At 45.0% G+C, this 19972-nt stretch overlaps 1 protein-coding gene across 1 annotated transcript; it reads right to left on the bottom strand.

Annotated features, from left to right (window-relative positions):
- Nucleotides 1-5211: 5211 nt before the first annotated feature.
- LOC311188392 (E3 ubiquitin-protein ligase TRIM38-like) lies at nucleotides 5212-15203 on the bottom strand (the record flags this gene model as incomplete). Its single annotated transcript, XM_084259492.1, has 5 exons — nucleotides 5212-5729; nucleotides 9699-9811; nucleotides 9907-9929; nucleotides 10891-11121; nucleotides 14793-15203. 5 exons carry the CDS (start codon nucleotides 15201-15203, stop codon nucleotides 5212-5214), a joined length of 1296 nt encoding a protein of 431 aa, XP_084115618.1.
- Nucleotides 15204-19972: the final 4769 nt, after the last annotated feature.

Genomic DNA, 19972 nt, shown 5'->3' with positions numbered 1-19972 from the left:
AGAGAATATAATAAAATGCTGTGAAGACCACAAGTTGGCCTCTATTATTCACTTCTGTTTCCCTTTACCTAGAACAGTGCTGAGCACTCAGTGAGTACTCAGTAAATCTGCATTGAATGAATGGATATAAAAACTCAAAATGTGGGCCTCCCTGGTGGTGCAGTCGGTTTAGCACCGCTCTGTGAAGCTGTCCACAGCCTCTGCAGCGCGGGTTCAATTCCGGCCAGCCGGCAATGATCCCATGTGGTGAAGCAGACCTCTCCTGTCTCACCCGCTGCTCCCCTCAGCAGTGTATTTTGTCAGTTTGCCTGTTCTGTTCCCTGCTCTGTGTCTGGTGAATCCTCTCACCCTCCGTCGCATCTGGCCTGTGCCCCAGTTCTTGTATAAAAATAAATAAATCTTTAAAAACAAAACAACAAACTCAAAATCCTGTAGATGGTCAGCCTTCGCTGGGGAAAAAGCAAGATTATAACAATGATCACTGTAGGTTAAATGAGGAAAAATCAGGCCCTTTCCTCCACTCCCACTGCCCATTGTGGAGGCCCAGGGCAGAGAGACCTGGGCATAGGGCACACACGCCTGTCATTGTGGATAGTTGGGCCCACAGGGTGAGGGAGTACACATGTGCCATTGTGGGCATCTGTGCTGGGAGACCAGAGCTGTAAGAGCGGTGGCGCTATCAGGACTGCAGCTACAGGAGGACCACTCTGGGCGAGGCCACGAGAGATCAAAACTGAGAACTCCATAAAAAGAGGCCAGAGAAAAAGCATAAAGGTTTGCCATACTGGAGGCTTGCCCCCCCCACCCCACCCCCCCAGCCTCCCTGCCCAGCCGATGCCTGCCTCTTGAGTGGGTTCAGAGATCTGATTTTCAGGAGTCCTTGTCTGAGATGTCTTACCTGGGAGAGCAAGGGCTTTGGGAAGGACAGTTTCTCTGTCCACTCTGTCTCTGTCTTGGCTTCTCAGAGATGGAGATGGTTATGATGAAGATGATGGTATGCTATTTTTTTTTTATCACATTATCACTTCATATACCACAAATTCACCAAGCACTGAGCATACATTAGCTCATTGTGTATCTCCCCCACCATTTTTTGTGATACATAGAATCTCTGGGGCTGAGTGTTCCCAGTTTCTTTGATACCATGTGAAGTCACATGTGGCCGTGAGGTTGTGTGTCAGCTGCATGAACAAGCAGAAACATCAAAGGAGCTGGAATCTTCTCACTACTGACATGTTAATGTTAATCTGAAGAGAGACCAGAGCATGAATTTGACCTCTCGTCCTGGATGGCATCTTTAGGTGGACAGCTACCGGACCAGTGAGTCCTTCGGGCAATAACCTGTTAAAGTGTGAGAGAAGGTTTACGATGGTTACAGCAAGAGGCTTCAAACTGGAATGGGATGATGAATAAAAATGAATTTTAATGGCGGGGCGGTCTCAGTATTGGAAAGGAAATTGATACATTCCAGATTGCTAATGCCCATTTTCTTAAACTATTCTAAAATATAAAAAATTAGTTACTACTGGAAGGACTCAGATATAATCAAATAGACCTTGACTACACAGTTATAGTCCACTGTTTTAGTCAATTTAGGAATAAAGCGGAACCTTGAGAAATCCTAAAAAAGGGGTGGAGAGTATCAGAGAAAGGGGCCCTTGGGAAGATGAAGATGTGGGAGCCAGTACTTGTCATATCGTAAAAGAACACATATCTGTCCTCACAATCCACAAAAATTCCCAAAACCCAGATTTGCGCCTTCAGAGGAAGGGAAGTTGTGGGATTGGTAAAGGCTACATATGCTTTCCCTTTGCATGATCTAATGACCCAGGATCCACATGTAGGTTGCAGACTCAAGAGAGCATGGTTGGGTACATTTTCCAGACAGACTCCTAAATCCCACCCAGAATCTTCTCTCACATCCACTTCAAAGTAATGTCTTCCTAAGTTGAAGTGCTCACAGCCAAGGACACAGGGTACGGTCAAGATATCTTAGAGAATTTCTAAGGATCAACTGGGGGCCTTCATAGGTCACTTGTCTTTAATCCTCAGAGACAATTATGTGAGTATGAGCTGTATCCGGATCCAGAGTCACACGGACTGCAAAATAAAACAGAAAACAACAAAAGACATGTTTTTGATGTCTTTAGTTTTCAATAAACTAGCCTGTGTTCAAATATGTTTCCTGCTGGGTGCATGAGTCATCCTCTATCTGTTAAATATAAAGCAGAAATCCTATTAACACAGATAAAGGTATGGAAGATATTTGAATGAGCTAATATAAACGTAAGAGCTGGTGAAATTCCTGGTATATGGGAAATGATCAATAATGGATAGTAAAAATAAATGTCATCATCATCACCATCTCATCACTCAGAGAAGCCAAGGACCAGAATCACCCAAAATGATAGTGTTACTGTCCCCCCTAAGTCAGTCATCTCCTGTAGGACAAGTAGGAATCACAGATGATTGGAGCAGAACCACCTTCCCATTTTAATAATACCACCCACACCAAGAATAAGAAAGGAAAATAACAAAGCTAAGGACACAGGTTATTGAAAACCCAGAATTTTACCCTGACCTGAGGAAACCTGCTCCACGCTTTTTAAATTATAAGGTCTTCTGTTGTTTTTTTTTATTTTTTATTTTTTTAAATAATAAATTTTATTTTTATATTCCCCCATACAATTGCAAACGCCCCATTCTGACCCCAATCCTTCCCCTCCTGCCCCCCACCCCCCTAAAAGTGTCTCTGGTTCATAGTTTTTTGTTGATTTTGATTTTCACTTTCTTATAGTTATTCATTTTCCTGGTCCCTTATTTAAGTTTGCTAGATTCCTGCTATGAGTGAGACCATCCGGTATTTTTCTTTTTCTTTCTGGCTTATTTTGCTGAGCATGATCCCTTCCAGCGCCATCCATGTTGCTGCAAATTGCATGTGTTTATCTTTTTTGAATGCTGAGTAATATTCCATGGTGTATATGTACCACATCTTCTTGACCCAGTCATCTATTTTTTGCCCACACTTTTTTTTATTTAAATATTTTATTTTATATGCTTCTTACATCTTTTTTCATTTTTGTACAGTGTATGCTTTTCATTTTGGTTATATTCCCCATACAATTCCCCGCTCACCCCCTTATTTTGACTCTAGTCCTTCCTTTCCCGGCCCCGCCTTCCCTCCCCCAGGCCCACACTTTTGCAATAGGGAGAGAGCAGAGAGCTTTTTTTTATCTCAGCTTTCTCAGTCACCTTAATTTCAATGTAAGTCATATGCCAAAGTGGCATATTTGGGGTGCTCCATTCCACAACACTGTATTTTCTTTTTTTTTTTTTTTAATTAATTTATTTATTTATACAAGCGCTGGGTACAGTCAGAAGCACGGGAGGGTGAGAGAATTCACTAGAGCTAGAGCGGGGAGCAGAGCAGGCAGAAGGACCGAAGTACACTGCTGAGGGGAGCAGCGGGCGGCAGGAGAGGTCTGCGCACCATGTGGGATCCTCCTCCCGTGGCCGGGGAGCAGCCGGGGATCGAATAGGCGCCGCAGAGGCCGCAGGCAGCTTGGCAACCCAGCGCTCAACCGCTGCACCACCGGGGAGGCCGCAACACTGTATTTTCAAGTCACAACCCAGCCTCTATCAGCATGACTAGGAGACCTTGTGAGGCTGAGGTGGGTGGTGGGTGATGGATAATCTGACCTCTCCCTGTTTCCCTCTGGGTGGACGCATCCAACATTCCAAAAACACACTTAGATGTCATTGTCCTCCTCGTGAGAGGATGTCAGAACATTTCAACGTCAACACACATTGATTTTTTTTTTTAAAGATTTATTTATACAAGCACTGTGTACAGTCAGAAGTGCGGGGAGGGTGAGAGAATTCACCAGAGACAGAGCAGGGAGCAGATCAGGCAGACGGACGAAGTACACTGCTGAGGGGAGCAGTGGGCGCAGCAGGAAAGGTCTGCGTGCCATGTGGGACCCTCACCAGCGGCCGGGGATCAAACTGGTGCTGCAGAGGCTGCGGGCAGCTTCTCAACCCAGCGCTCAACCTCTGCGCCACCGGGGAGGCCCACACATTGATTTTTATATTAACTACATACCATGACATTTAGCAATTTGGTGACTTTCTTGGGACATCACTAATGCAGTTTGAGATATGGCTGACTGCACCATGGTGCCAGCCTTGGCTTACTTAGGTCGGATAATTTAAGTATGATAAGGATGTATCTGTGTATTGCAAGGCCTATTATGTCATATCTGGTGAAAGAGGCTACCAAAATACTACCAGCGAGAAATACTTTTTCAGATTTTAAAATATTTCAAGATAGGGCCTCCCTGATAGCCTGGGGGTGAAGTCTCAGTGCTATCACCACTACTACCCAGCCAGGGAGTCAACCCACATATGGCACAGCACACCTCTCCTGTCTTACCCACTGCTCCCCTCAGCAGGGTATTTCAGTAAATCCACCGGTTCTGTTCCCAACTCTGTCTCTGGTAAATCCTCTCACCCCTCCCATCTCTGGCCTATACCTCAGTTCTTCTACACACACAAAAACAAATTAAAATTAATAAAATATTTAAAAATAGGTGGCACTAGCACAATCTGGAATAAATCAATTTCATTTCTAGACTGAAGCCTTGTCAGAGTTCTTTTTTACAATGAATCTCCTCCCTGTCTGAACCCTCTCACTGTAAACCACTGTAGCTTTTCTCTCACACGTCACCTGCTTGTCACCTAAGTAGACTCCCAGGACATCAACTCTGTGGTTAGAAGGGTCACCATTATGTTGATGTTCCTGCTCTTCTCTGCAGTTGACAGGGACAACTACAATTTCCCCTCCTCCCCACACCTGACTTCTGATGCTATCAAACAAACTGAGAGCGCTCACCCCTCTGACCTCTGGCCACCCTGCTGTCAGACCAGGAACTGGGAAATCAGAGATCTGAACCCTCTGAAGATGGGTGGAGAGGACAATGTATAACTGTGGCTGTTATCTTACATTCTCCACTGATTAAATATTTTTAGTCTGTATATACATTCACCCAATGCAGATCTATCTAGTATCCACCCAGAGTTGGCACTGTTCCAGGTACAGAAAAATGTAAGTGAAGGAAAGACCAAGTTTCTTCCCTGATGGAACTTTTATTATATTCTCTAGGATGGTTACACCAAGAAGGAGGCTACGAAAACCTATTCCTTTCTTTACTATTATTGTGAATTTAGGAATAAAGCGGAACCTTGAGAAACCCCAAAAAAGGGCCGGAGAGTATCAGAGAAGGAGGCCCTTGGGAAGGTGAAGATGTGGGAGACAGTACTTGTCATGTTGTAAAAGGACACACGTCCGGCCTCACAGTCCACAAAAACCCCCAAAACCCAGATTTGCTCCTTCAGAGGAAGGCAAGTTGGGGGATAGGTAAGGGCTACGTAATCTTTCCCTTCGCATGATCTAATGACCCAGAATCCAGACTTAGGTTGCAGACTCATGGGAGCACCTTTGGGTACATTTTCCAGACAGACTCCTAAATCCCACCCAGAATCTACTTCCACATTCACTTCAAAGTAATGTCTTCCTGAGGTGAAGCACTCACAGCCGAGAACCCAGGGTAGGTCAAGAAATCTTAGAGAATTTCCAAGGTTCAACTGGGGCCCACCATAGGTCACTTGTCTTCGATCGTCAGAGACAATTGTGTCAGTATGAGCTGTATCTGGATCCAGGGTCACACCGACTGCAAAATAAAACAAACGGAAAACAAAAAAAGACATGTTTTTGATGTCTTAAGTTTCTTTCTTTTTTTTTTTTTTTTAATAAAGATTAACTTATGTATACAAGAACTGGGGTACAGACCAGAGGTATGAGGTGTGAGATGACTCAACAGAGACAGAATGGGAGCAGAACAGGTGGATCTCTGAAATGCACTGCTGAGGGGAGCAACAGATGAGACAGGAAAGGTCTGCTGCGCCATCTGGGTCTGCTCCCTCACTAGGGATTGAACTCAGGCTGCAGTGGCTGGGGATTGCTTCATAGTGCTGACACTTAACCCCTTGTGCCACCTGGAAGGCCCCTCTTTAGTTTTCAATAAACTTGCCTGTGTTCACATGTGAGCTTTGTTCCCTACTAGTGTCATCCTCTGACACTCTGTTAAATATAAAGCAGAAAGCCTATTGGCACAGAGAATGGTGTGGAAGATATTTGAATGAGCTAACATAAGCATAAGGGTTGGTAATATTCTTAGTATATGGGAAATGATCAATAATGGATAGTAAAAATAAATATCATCATCACCATCTCTTCACTCAGAGAAGCCAAGGACCAGAACTACCCAGAGTGATAGTGTTACTGCCTCCCCAAAGTCCTTCATCTCCCATTTAGGACAACTAGGAATCACAGGATGCTTGAGCGGAACCACCCTTCCCATCTTTACTAATAATGATCCACACCAAATAAGAAAGGAAAATAACAAAGCTAACGTGGCAGCTTATTACTGACAACCTAGAATTTTACCCAGGTCTCAGGAAACCTGCTCCACGCTTTTTAAAGAATAAGCTCTTTGTCTTGTATCAGCTAATGGATTAGCATAAGGAAACAAACTGGGCACCAATATACATAAAAATATGTAACTATTGACAGGGTCAAGTAAAATAGAAAATATATAATATAATATATAATATATAACACTTAAGTGTGACACTGCACAGTTGATGTCTTAAGTTTTCTTTTTCGTTGTTGTTGTTTTTTCTCATGGAGTGGTAGTTCTAAATGTAATAAGAGACACAGGAAAAGATTTCAGTAAATTAGATTAAATGCTTGTACAAGCAGAGAAAGACCTAAGTCTTGCTACCTTGAGATACAGACCTGGAAATGGGGAGGGAAACGTGAGATTTTTCTTCATGCCTGTCCTATTCTATTTAACTGATTACAATTTATTAGTAAAAATGCTTCAAAAAATTTAACAGTAAATTTAGTTTTATTATTACTAATAGTGTAATTATTATATTAATAATGAACAAAATATATGTGCAGTAATATAGAGTATGAAAATGTTTATATAATATAATATATATTACTGTAATTATTAATATATTATATTATAGTAAAAATACTAACAGGCTTTAATAATGAGGGTTTTAAAAAGAAGGTGATATATTTAATTAAGAGATAAGTCCATTTCACAAACAGGTTGCCTTGAACCTTCTTGAAATACCATGTATGAAAAATAAAAAAAGGCAAGTCAGCTCACTGAACTATGGACATGACTTTCAGAAAGTTCTGATTTTTCCTTCCTTGCATCTCTGTGAGTTCAAATTCTGAGATACTGTTTTTGGTGGTTGCTGCTGACATTAACTTGACACTAATTGACATTAACATAAAAATCTATAATCCCTTGTCTACAACAACTAGGCATGGGGCAAATATTAAAATTCAGAATATTTTTGATGTTTTAAATACATAACAATAATACACACTACATGGTGTACCCACCCCCGGCAGGGGCTAGGTCAGGCACATCCTCAAACGCATCAATAACCCCTGCAGCAAGTGGGACAAGTAAAGGTCTCCTATAGTGTCATATCAGTGTGACATAGGATTAACCACTGAGGAAGGACAGACCCAAGGTGGTGTGCCTGACCCCTGCCTCCTCCTTTCATAGTCTTGTAGCACTTCTTCCATTTAACTGTGGGCATAAACTAAGATGCCTCTGATCAATTACCTCTCACCACTGGCAAAAATAATGGGATGTGACCCTTGATTATATTTCATTATATGATTCCATTTTAGTAGCTGACTTACTCTAGAGATTTTTTTCTCCTGAGCTCCCTTGCAAGAAATAATTGGCCATGTTGGGAGGCCCATGGGCAAAATAATGAGTGGTGACTTCCAGAAGTTGAGGGCACTTCCAGCCAACAGTTGGTAAGAAGTCAGGGCCTAAATCCTATAACCATAAAGAAATGAATTCTGCCAACAACTGGAAGAAGATTGGAAGAGGAAAACCCCCCAATTGATCCACCAGATGAGCCCATAACTGCTCTGTGTGACCCCACCTGAGCTAGGCCCAGATTTCTGACACACGATACTGAGAGATAAAATGTTGTTTTTTAAAAACACTAAATATTTTGCATCCATACATAACTAAAGCAGTCACCAAATCATTTCCAGTTAGGTCTCATTGTGTGGTAAGTGAGTAATGGAAAATATTTAGTTGTCAGAGCATTTGAATTTTGTAATTGTGGCTAAGAGGTGATGGAAATATAACAAGCACTGATTAAGAGAATCGAGAGACAGGATTACAATTGGTGAAATGAGGTTTTCGTTATTATTCTAACATTTACCATGTTGTCTGGGTCAAGGCCTTAAAACCATTAACCTTAAAGTCCATTATCCTCACCTACTCTCTCAGACTTGACTGAGACATTAACAATAAACATTATGTACGAGACACTGTTCTAAATACTTCATACAGATCGATGTATTTCATCTTAAAGACAACACAAAGAAATGGGAATTGTTAGTATTTTTACTTTTCCGGTGGGAAAATCAAGGAGGTCATATGCTTGGCATGACACAGGTAATAAATGGGAGAAGAGGAATTTTAAAAGCCTGCCCAGGGCCTCCCCGGTGGCGCAGCGGTTGAGCGCTGGGTTGCGAAGCTGCCCGCAGCCTCTGCAGCACCGGTTCGATCCCCGGCTGCTCCCCGGCCACCAGAGGAGGGTCCCACATGGCGCGCAGACCTCTCCTGCCGCCTGCTGCTCCCCTCAGCAGTGTACTTTGGTCCTTCTGCCTGCTCTGCTCCCCACTCTGGCTCTGGTGAATTCTCTCACCCTCCTGTGCTTCTGACTGTACCCAGTGCTTGTATAAATGAATAAATAAATCTTAAAAAAAAAAAATACATGAAGCAAAAACTGACTAAAAAAAAAAAAAAAAAAAAAAAAAAAGCCTGCCCAAATCACCAGTATCCTGTGTCCCTATCCAATCACTGAGGCATCCTAACAAGAGAGAGTGTGGCAGCCCTGTGAAAATAACTAAACAACAGATGTGGCTATGAACTTGTCCAGGGGCAGTTCGTGAACTCGGTTATAACATGAGGTACATTTTGTCCACAGCACTTAAGGAAATTTTTTTGTTTTATTTTTTAAAGATTTATTTATTTTGGGCCTCCCCGTTGGTGCAGCAGGTTGAGTGCAGCGCTGTGAAGCTGTCCAAACCCTCTTCAGTGTGGGTTCAATTCCCAGCCGGCCAGGGAGATTACCATATGGCGCAGCAGACCTCTCCTGTCTTGCACACTGCTCCCCTCAGCAGTGCTTTCAGTCTGTCTGCCTGTTCTGCTGCCTGCTTGTCTCTGGTGAATCCTCTCACCCTCCCATGTCTCTGGCCCGTACCCCAGCTGTTGTCTAAAAAAAATTTTTAAATTTAAAAAAAGATTTATTTATTTATACAAGAACTGTGGTATAGGCCAGAGGCACGGGAGGGTGAGTGGATTCACCAGAGACAGAGCGGGGACCAGAACAGGCAGACAGACCATAAGCACTCCTGAGGGGAACAGCGGGCGAAACAGCAGAGGTCTGCCACGCCATGTGGGTATCTCCCTGGCTGGCCGGGAATGAACCAGCGATGCAGAGGCTGTGGACAGCTTCACGGCGCTGTGCTCAACCTGTTACACCACCAGGGAGGCCCTTAAGGAATTGTTAACTTCACAAACCTTGGTAGCTCTTTAACATTTTCTTCAAATCCAAGTAAAGCTCAGAAACATTGCACACAGTCTGAAGGTCCAAAGACACAGCCTCTGGTACATTCAGCGTCACAGTCAAACTCCTAGAATCAGCAGAGGACAGAGACATCTGCAGTGAACATTCCATGAAGCTCAATGTACCGCTACTCCTTCACCCCTGTACTCATACAGCACTTACCTGACCAAGGTGTCTCTCATGTCCTAAAGAGAAACAAAGGCACAAGGTGAGTGTGGAGCAGCATATTTTATGGAGCTGGACATGTGGAATAAACTGTAATCATTCCTCTCAAAGAAGAGACGACACAGTCACAGACACTGACAGCTACCAGGTAGAGTGATACCTCTCCATCCCCTAGAGAACCAGCATGGCATCTAGTTCTTCACCCACTGAGTCTAGTAACTTCCTTACTGTGACCTGGTGCTTCTAATCACCTCAGCCTGTGTGCTTCCTGGGGAAGAGGGACAGGAGCTTCCCATAGTCCCTCTAGAGATTTTCTTTCAGGGACCTAAAATCCTTCCAAGCAGCCATATTAGAGGCTTATTACAAATGTCCACAGTGGTGAGCAGAGGCAGAGCCGCTGAAAGACCTACTCAGGTGGTGGCAGCAGGTGTCACCTGGTAACGGAGCTGTCACGCTACATTCTCACAGCGTGATCTCCAGTTCTATGGAGGGAATGAGAAGAAACAGCTCTAGGATATATGTGAAGGGGCTGGATCCTTCATGCTGCCTAAGCAAGGCCCCAAAAGAGCTCTTGAAGCAAGGACTACAAACAATTCAGAGAGAGTGTCTTGTTCATTGTGGCTGCCCCACTTTATCACCCACAAGTCAACTGGAGGAATCTAGGAGAAAGTCTGCAGTCAAGGTGCTGTGCACGAGGGACAAAGACACATGGTAGCTCAGAGAATCATAGCGTGCTTATTTCCAAGGAATCTAGCCTAGGTATGCAAAGTGAATCACATAAAGGCACCTATAGATTACTGGCGGCCACCTTTCAAATAACGATGTGTATTTAAAAGAAACGCTACTTTAAATTCCCTACAGTGATTCCGCACTTCCCAGAGAAACTGGAAGACCTTGCCTTCTTCCCCTGCTTCTCTCCACTGTCCCCTTAACACTTGGGCACAGACGCCTCTTCTGCGTCCTCCCAGGGCACAGCCTCACCTGCAGCAAATCCTGGGCTGGGCCCTGACATTTCTTCTCTAGCTCCTGCATGTGGCTCTTGAGTTCCTGGCTCTGCTTTTCCAGACTCGCCTCATTGTCCTGCAGAATCTTCAGAGTCTGCTCTTTTTCCCTCTCCAGTCTCCACAGACAACACTTCTCCTCAACACGGAGGAAGTTGTAGAGATTCTCAAAATCATAATGGATTTTACTTTTCTCAAGCACTATCTTCTCCTAGAATCAAGAAAGGATGCTCAAAAGGTGCAAACAAACCAAAACTCATTTGGAGATGAAATGAGATACGAAATGAGGTACATAAGCACTATGGGAAACTCTTCTGCCTTAGAAATATGGGGAGGCTCATGGATGAGCCTTGAAGACATAATGGCAAGTAACATAAGTCAGAAAAAAATGACAACAATTTCATGATTGTTTTTCTATAGGTACGTAGTCAAATTTTAAAAGAAAGTAGAAGGGGCCTTCCCTGGTGGTTCAGCAGTTAAGTGCTGGACTGCGAGGCTGCCTGCAGTCTCTGCAGTGCCAGTTCGATTCCCGGCCCCCCAGCGAGGGTCCCACAGGGCGTGCAGACCAATCCTGCTGTGCCCGCTGCTCCCCTCAGCAGTGTGTTTCGTCAGTCTGCCTGTTCTGTTCCCCGCTCTGGCTCTGGTGAATTCTCTCATCCTCCCGAGCTTCTGACTGTACCCAGTGGTTGTATAAAATGAAAGAAAGAAATAAAGAAAGAAAGAAAGAGAGAGAGAGAGAGAGAGAGAGAGAGAGAGAGAGAGAGAGAGAGAGAAAGAGAGAAAGAGAGAAAGAGAGAAAGAGAGAAAGAGAGAAAGAAAGAAAGAAAGAAAGAAAGAAAGAAAGAAAGAAAGAAAGAAAGAAAGAAAGAAAGAAAGAAAGAAAGAAAGAAAGAAAGAAAGAAAGAAAGAAAGAAAGAAAGAAAGAAAGAAAGAAAGAAAGAAAGAAAGAAAGAAAGAAAGAAAGAAAGAAAGAAAGAAAGTTAGTTGAAGGCGGGGACAAGGTGGGAGGAGGGACAACAGGGACATTGTTCAGGGGGATAGAGATTAAGGTTGGAAGGATGAACAAGTTCTGCAGATGGAGAGTAGAGTTGGGGACACCCCAATATCAACATGATGGCCAATAATGTGAACACAGAGGATGCTGAAAATGGTAAACTTCATTTGTTTATTTTAAAGGTCACAGACATTTATAAAAAGTTTTTGAGGGCCTCCCTGGTGGTGCAGCAGTTGAGCGCTGGGTTGCGAAGCTGCCCACAGCCTCTGCAGCGCCAGTTCGATCCCCGGCTGCCGGGCGAAGGTCCCACATGGCGTGCAGACCTCTCCTGCCACCCGCTGCTCCCCTCAGCAGTGTACTTTGATCCTTCTGCCTGTTCTGCTTCCCGCTCAGTCTCTGGTGAATTCTCTCACCCTCCCACGCTTCTGACTGTACCCAGTGCTTGTATAAATAAATAAATAAAATCTTAAAAAAAAAAAGTTTTTGAGATACTGTGATACTTTGCCATGAGTCATCTGAGGTGGAGGAACGTGCATGTCCCTGCTGCAGAGTTCAGGCCCAGGAGGCAGGACTCAGATGTGGGAGAGGCTGTCACAGTTCTCTACAGTCAGCTAAGTTATTTCCATCTTCTTCAGCTGATGAATTATGGAAGTAGGGCCAAGGTCAAACACTAGTAATCCCAGTTTATGTATTTGGATGTAAGAAGGTATATCTCTCACTGATGAAACTTTGTGAAGCAACAGTTTGTGATGAACGTCACCAAGACTAGACATTAACAGCAAGTAGGGGAGTCTATGATTATCAGGAAAGGGGCAGAATTTGACCAGAGTTACCAGAAATATTAATCAACCAAGCCTGTGTCCCATTCACTGTTTTGTCTAAGATGGCAGAAGCAAATAATATTTCTTGTGGGTCTCACTTTTCATTTGGAAGATACAGAATTGCAATTTCCACTGCTGATTTCTCAGTTCATGCAGCACTGTATGACTGTGACATTGTGGTCATGGACATTATTAGGAAAAGTGGAACTTTTGAGTAGGAGGCAGGGACAGCTGGACTCAGGCATTGATGTGGTTTCCCTATATGTTTGTAACAATGGAAGTTCTCCCTTCACTACCCAAGATCCAAGAAATGAAGGAAGTATGACTGTCCTTTGAGGGTTCAAGCTTAACATCCACATACAAAGGATCAGGACAAAGGCTGGAAGAGACTCCAGAAACAGACAGAATGACTAAATAGTACAATTAACTGTAAAACGATGGATTCCATCAGTGTGTTTATAGGGGTGTGGGCTCTGATCCTGTGTAAACTGTAGAAACAGTCTTAGAGACCCACAGTGTGCAGTGGTCTGTGTATGTACCTGCTGCAGCTCCATCCTCATCACCAGCCTCATGAACCGAGTAACATAATCTCACCCAGAGTGACCCTGTTCTCAGTGCTCACAAAGGATGACTTCTGAACACAGAAAGCAGAACTTCATACCCTGCACTGGGATAAGCGTGCCAAGGTGATATGGTTAAACCTTCAAAACAGGAAGTGATTTAGAATTTGAATTATTTAAATGCTGAGATCTTTGCAACTTGAAACCTGGTCTAGGATGGTTACATGTAAGAACGTTCAAAACTCTGCTTATACAGACTGAGATTTTGAGCATCCTAGACAATCATGGTTGCGAGGGTAAAAATAGGTAGATAACTTCTCATAGTCACTGGGGCCATAAAATAAAGGATGTTTCTTCTTAGATTTTAGCTATTTTGCCTGGTCTAGTGAGAATAAAACATGAAGTACGTTGCCCAACCATCACTTTCTCAATGATATTGCATGCAAAGTAGCTTGAAATTAATGAACTCAATCTCTTACCCTCCATTGCCTTATTTGCTCTTTTGTGGTCAACTTCAGGCTCTGACTTTGGTTTTCCTCTTCCCTCAGTTCAGTCAGAGCTTTCTGGAAAATTTCCTGATAAAAATAAGGTGGGACATTATAGTTAATCTGTCAAGCTTTCTCAAGGAGACTGAATGGATCCCCATCTCCAGGACTATTAATAATAAGGAAGACTTTAAATGTTACTGACTCTCACGATTTCAGAGAAGCGCCCTCAGGAAAGTCTGTGCAGTAACATATTTGATCCCCTTATAACCCTGAGAAGTTGGGAGGATTTTTACCATCATTACTGTGCTGTAGAATCTGAAGCTTAGGAAGGGGCTGAATGACATGCACCATCACTGGTGGGCGGCTGAGCTGTGATCCAAACTCATCGGCTGACCAGAGCAGCTGACCCAAAACCACAATACTGCCAGGGAAGTGCTGCATGTGCACAAGATAATAACATACCCAAGACGACATTCTCTAAATTTCTGTATATGATGAGATGCGCGTCCTTGCAGGCTCTCTTCTAGAAGGTCCCCCATAAATCACTCCCATGGGCTGGGGAATACTAACCTCCGAAGTCAAGGAACTCCAGCATTCTTGTGTTGCTGATTTCCTTACCCTATTGACTTCAGGATTCCTAAAATGTGGTGTGTCTCTACCCCTGTTTTCAGATTCACATGACCCTGCACATTGTGGTTTTTCAAATTATACACACAAGTGAAGATAAAACAGGCCGGTGTTGATAGAGCACACTGAAGGCTATAGCAGGGATCATCCCAGCAAGAGTGAATAAGATGGGATGAGACACAGACCACCTGAAGAACGTCAGGAGGACAATTAGAAATTTATTCAGTGGGGACTCATCATACACCAAAAAAAACCCAAAAAACAAAAAACAGAAAACAAACCATGATGAGTGTTTTAAGATCATAAAATAGGATTTCAGGCCAAAATAATCTTAACTCTGAGAGTTCAACAAGAGAACAGGTACTGCTGCAGGCCTCTCATCCACTACTCACCCTGTAGCCTAGGGCTGCCTCCTCCACAAGTTCTGTGGTGTGTCCTCTGTGCTGGGGGGAGCGCTCACAGCGCCAGCAGATGAGCTGCCCGTCGTCCTCACAGAACAGGTGGAGCCGCTCCCCGTGTTCCTCACACAGCCTCTCACGCTCCAGCTCCTTGATGCTCTCAATGAGGTTTTCCAGTTGCTTTATGGGCCGGAGATTGTCCTTCTTAAATGGTGCCCGACACAGGGGACAGTGGGACCTCCTCAAGGATGATGTCCCTTGTCGTTGATTAACAAGTAAATCTGTTATGCACCCGCGGCAGAAGCTGTGCCCACAGTCGATGCTCACGGGCTCTGTCATCAGCTGCAGGCAGATGGGGCACGTGGCTTCCTCCCTCATCTTCTTGGTAATGAGGGCTGAGGCCATGGCTCTCTGAAAACTCCAATATTGTGGTTAGAGGCAGACAGAACTTTTCACAGTGATGGAAATACACATAACCTGGATATTTGTGCCTCTACTAATCTTGAAATCTTCTGTCTAGAAAGGAAGTGGATTGAAGTTTGGTTGTTATTTATGGTCACTAAAACATAAAATGAAATTTAAAATTCAGTTTCCTATCCACTAGCTGTGTTGCAGCGGCTTACTATCTGCCTGCGAATGTGGCTACTTGACACCCCAGAGACAGAGAACATCCCATCTTCATAGAAGACCTTCTTGGAGCTGGTGCTAAGAGGGAGAGAAGCAGCACTGGCTTATCATCAAAGTTTCAACAAGATTTAGAAATCTGGGAAGGAGAGTGAAACACTTTCCTAGTAAACAAGAATACTTAGCACCTGAAAACTTCTTCGTAGGTGGCAGTAACACTTAGGAACTGGGGGGAATGTGAAAAACTCCCAATCACATTTAACACTATTTACCTCACGCCCCCAACTCTCCCTAACCCAACTTCACCCCCAAGCAACAAAACCAGCAAACAGTCTCTGTGGAGACCCTACCAGGGTCACAGTCAAAATCAGCAACAAAACAGGAAGAAGCAGGTATTGGGAAAGAGCTGGGAAGAGGAGTGGGCCCTGGAGCAGGGTCTCTGGAGACCCCCTATGAGCACTGTCTCTTCTCCAAGCCATGACTGTCTCCCAGGAGATTTAGGGTGACTGGATGGAGGGAGTGTGTAGAACCCAGGAAGCAGTGGGTAAGGCCTGGCCTTACCTGGGTGTTCACCCCCTAGCATCACAGTGAGGATCTGACACCCAGAGACACGAGGGGAGTGATTAGGGGCAAGAGTCAGTCCTTCCCACATGAGGCTGCTTCTGGAACCTAGTGTTATCCCGCTTTTCCCATTCCTGGGTGGCTTTTGCCAGAGAGTGTCATCAGGAAGAACATAGAGAACTACTTTCCTTTGACATGGCAATTCTCTGAATTCAGAATTGGGATTCAACTAAAGTTGATGATTTGATTATTTTGCTCCAACAATAAGGACAAAGCTCTCCAGTCATAGAGAATTAAATGGAGACTTCTTTTCCTTCACACCTTATTTCCCTCAAGGGACCGTAGATTCATCTAACCTAAGGGCTCTGTGCTCCTGGAAAGAAAGGCCTCCCCCTCCTTACACCCAGGGTGCGGGTCCTGGGCCTTCACTTACCTCTCATGCACGATCTTCTGAGATGGGGCGTGAAAGAGAAAGAGAGAGAGATGGTGAGAGAGGGCTAGAGAGCAAACCAAACCAAAAGTGCTTTTGCCTAACCAAAGTGCTTTTGCCACTGCTGCCCTCCCACCACGCACACACATGCACACACAGACACATTAGCTCTTCCTGACACACCTTGACCTGGCGTCGTTCACCTCCTGTGCCACTCAGCACAGCCGCACACTCAGGGTGGGGTCCCTCCAGCTGCCACTCCCTGCAGCTACAAAAAGGAAGTGAGCTCTGATCTAAATCAGAAATGAAACTAACATGTAGGAAGGCAGACTCCTGGACATGGGGAGGAAACTGTGACTCTGTACACATGTCCCAAATGGGAGGGGGACACAGGAGAGGACCCCTTCATTTACAGCAACAGCAGAAGGGATAAATGGTGGCCTAGGACGCTTCTGTCACCCCCACAGTCTCCGCAAATCAGCAACTTGCAGAGGTCACTTCACAGACTCTGACCTGAGCTCTGTCTACTTTTGCCACCAGGCTGCTTGGGAATCCTAGACTCTCCTCAACCATATTATCCTTGCAATTTCCAGTGCCTATTGTTGCAAACTGCTCTGGAGGGTGTGGTGGGAAAAGGGGGTGACAGCAGCAGGGCTCATGGATACTGCAACACTTCCCCACATCATCCTCCCACTCTTGTCTTCTCTTGCTGGTCTTGCTTTTCTCTTCAGTTTTGCTCTGCCTGACTGATGCGTATGCCGGAGTCACACACAGGAGAGCACAGGAGCCATGAGGCCCCTGCAGTGAGTGGTCTGCACCACATGGGAGCTGCGTCATCAGTGGCCTGTGCCGCTGGGGGTCAGGGGTCAAGTATTTAGTGCCTCAGCGCCAGCACCTCTAGTTCAATAAAGAACACTATATTGATTTACAATTAATGGAAAAAACAAAACAAGGTTCCGCCATATTTATAGCCTCTGGTATAAAAGGCATTTTTGATAACAACATAATATTTTTGCTTAAGAACTAACTTCTGCAGAGTCTGAGGGGCTGGTCGGGAGAAGGGGGAGCCAGTCAGGCGAAGTGAACTGGGATTCTAGAGCTGCCTGGCTGCTCCCTGGGCCCCAGTGCTTGGCTTGGTGCTGACCTGAGAGCCATCTGGGGTCTGTTCGGCAGCTGACCTGCAGAGGAACCTGGATGTTGCCCAGCCACAGGCCTGCCGTCCAGTAGCTCAGGCCCGAGGCCCAGTTGTGACCCAGGTACCTCTCTTCACACCCAAGAGAAGTTTCTTCCAGGTCTACACTCCCATTCTTGTGCCCAGAGCCTCTGCCCATTTCTACTCATGGACTCATCATGTCCTGGCACAGCTTGGGGAGGAGACACCACACAGGGGCAGGACACCCCTCTGAGGCATTCAGCTCTGGAAGAGGTGGTCCCCGATCTTATGGTGACTTCTCTTCTACCTACTTGCACCATCACTGTCGTGGTTGAGACTCTGGACCAGTCATCCCAAGTTGCCTTGTCAATGGACCAAGAAAGGAGATGAGGGACCCCATGAAGGATCAACCACCCCCACACAGCAGCAGCAACAGACAAGAGCACAAGCTCACAACAGGGTCTGTCCTGTGACCACTGCCTCCCTGGCACCTGCTGTGTGAAGTAGGAGATCATGTAGAGCTCAGGGCTGAGAGGGGTGAGGGATGCAGAAGAGCCTTCAGAGAAACGTCCCCTAAGTGGGGAGAGCCCAGTGCTTCATGTGATGTGTGTCATGTGCTGAGACAGCTCAGGAGAGACCAGAGGGAGCCCCCCTGGGAGCTGCATCTCCTCCAGACAGTGGGGAGGTTTCTCCCTAAGAGTCTGGGTGCAGGAAGTCAGATGCCCAGACTGGGGAGTGTTCCCCTGGATTGAGCTGAGTGGTCTGTGGAAATCTGTCAGGCACAGAAATCCTTAAGGAACTTTCCTCAAGTCCTTCAGCTCTCTCCCCTCAACCAGGATTACTGTGGCCTCCTGTGGGAAGATGCACCTCTCCCTCAGTTGAAACTTGCTTAGGGTCTTTATTTTGTTCAGGGGCTCTGTTATGCTTCCAGGCATTGACCACTGAACATTTCCTTACCTGCTTATTTCCTGCTTCCTTCATGGGAATTCAGCTCCGAAGGGTAGAGATTTGAGTCAGTATCATCAACTGACGAATCCCGAGTGTCTAGAAGTTACAGCACAGTGTGATCTGTGAAACCAGAAAGTGGTATTTTGACATGCTCTTGACGCAGCCCCGAGGAAGTACGTGCACACAATGGGTGATGGGGGGACATGTGAGGGGTGTGGTGGTCATAGTGACTGTTGCATGTGAGTGACACAGGCTTGTGTGTGTGTGTCAGATACTTCATGTGGTATGTATGGTGTGTGTAGTAAATATATGTGTGTGCGTGCTATATATATTTGGGTGGATGTGGTATGTGCCACGTGCCAAAACCTGGGGTTTGGGTTAGTATGATGAATTGTCTGTGGTGTGTGTAGTGGCTGTGTTTATGTGTGCATGCATTTTGTGGGTGGTAAGCACGGTAACCTCTGAGCAGTACCAGAAATTTCCAGAATTCCTGACAGTCACTGGATTCTAAGAGAGCTGTTTCCATTAATGGAAGAGAAGATTTGGGACTCTGGAAGGAGCTTAAAAGAGATTCCACCTGCATGCAGCCATCTGGCGTTACATATCCAACTGTGCCATAGAGTTTCTGAGTAGGGAAGCTACTGGAAACTGAGGGTAGCCTCATGAACCTATATACACAGAAGACTGGTGGGTTCCTTTCTCTCTTGCTCCTCTATCTTCAACTTGAACAGAAGACTTGGAAGAGAAATGAGTAGAGACCAGGGAGAGGTACTGGCAAAAGATATGTGGGTGTGAGACACGTGGAGAGATTGTTTCTTGTCCTTGGCAGACTCAATGGCTGTCATAAAAGAAGGTGCAATATTTTGCATGTTGTCTCTCCTTCTGACCCAGTTCTTTGGGAACTGCGTGACCCTTCTCTGGTGCTTCCTTACCAGAAGCTGTCAATAGTCAGGCCCCACGACAGGCCAACCCTATTTGACTGGGCATTTGTATGGTTTCACCCCTTTTAGAATCTGTACCTTTAATAGTTTAGGGCCCCAAAGGTGACCCTCGTGTACAGAAAACTCCAGACTTAATACCTACATTAACTGTAGTTTCAAGCCTTCCCTCTGGGTGGACGCATCCAATATCATAAAAACCACACTATTTGCTCTTCCTTGTGAGAGCATGTCAGAACATTTCAAAGTCAACACACATTGACTTTTATTGCAACTATATATTATTATAACATATAGCAATTGGGTGGCTTTTTGTGGGTATCATTAATGCTGTTTGAGAGCAGGCTGACTACACCATGGTGCTGGGCTTGGCCAACTCAGGTCAGATCATTTCAGTCACACATGGAATGCACCCGTGTATCACTAAGATACACAGGTAGTTGATCAATCTACTTGATCAATCTGAATCATAATAAAAACTTTCAAAATCCTGACACTGATAACTAATTTTTGACATTTT

The sequence above is a fragment of the Talpa europaea genome (genome assembly GCF_964194135.1).
Source record: "Talpa europaea genome assembly, chromosome: 2".
In the NCBI taxonomy this organism is placed as follows: domain Eukaryota; kingdom Metazoa; phylum Chordata; class Mammalia; order Eulipotyphla; family Talpidae; genus Talpa; species Talpa europaea.
This window is presented reverse-complemented; position numbering and strand designations above follow the sequence as displayed.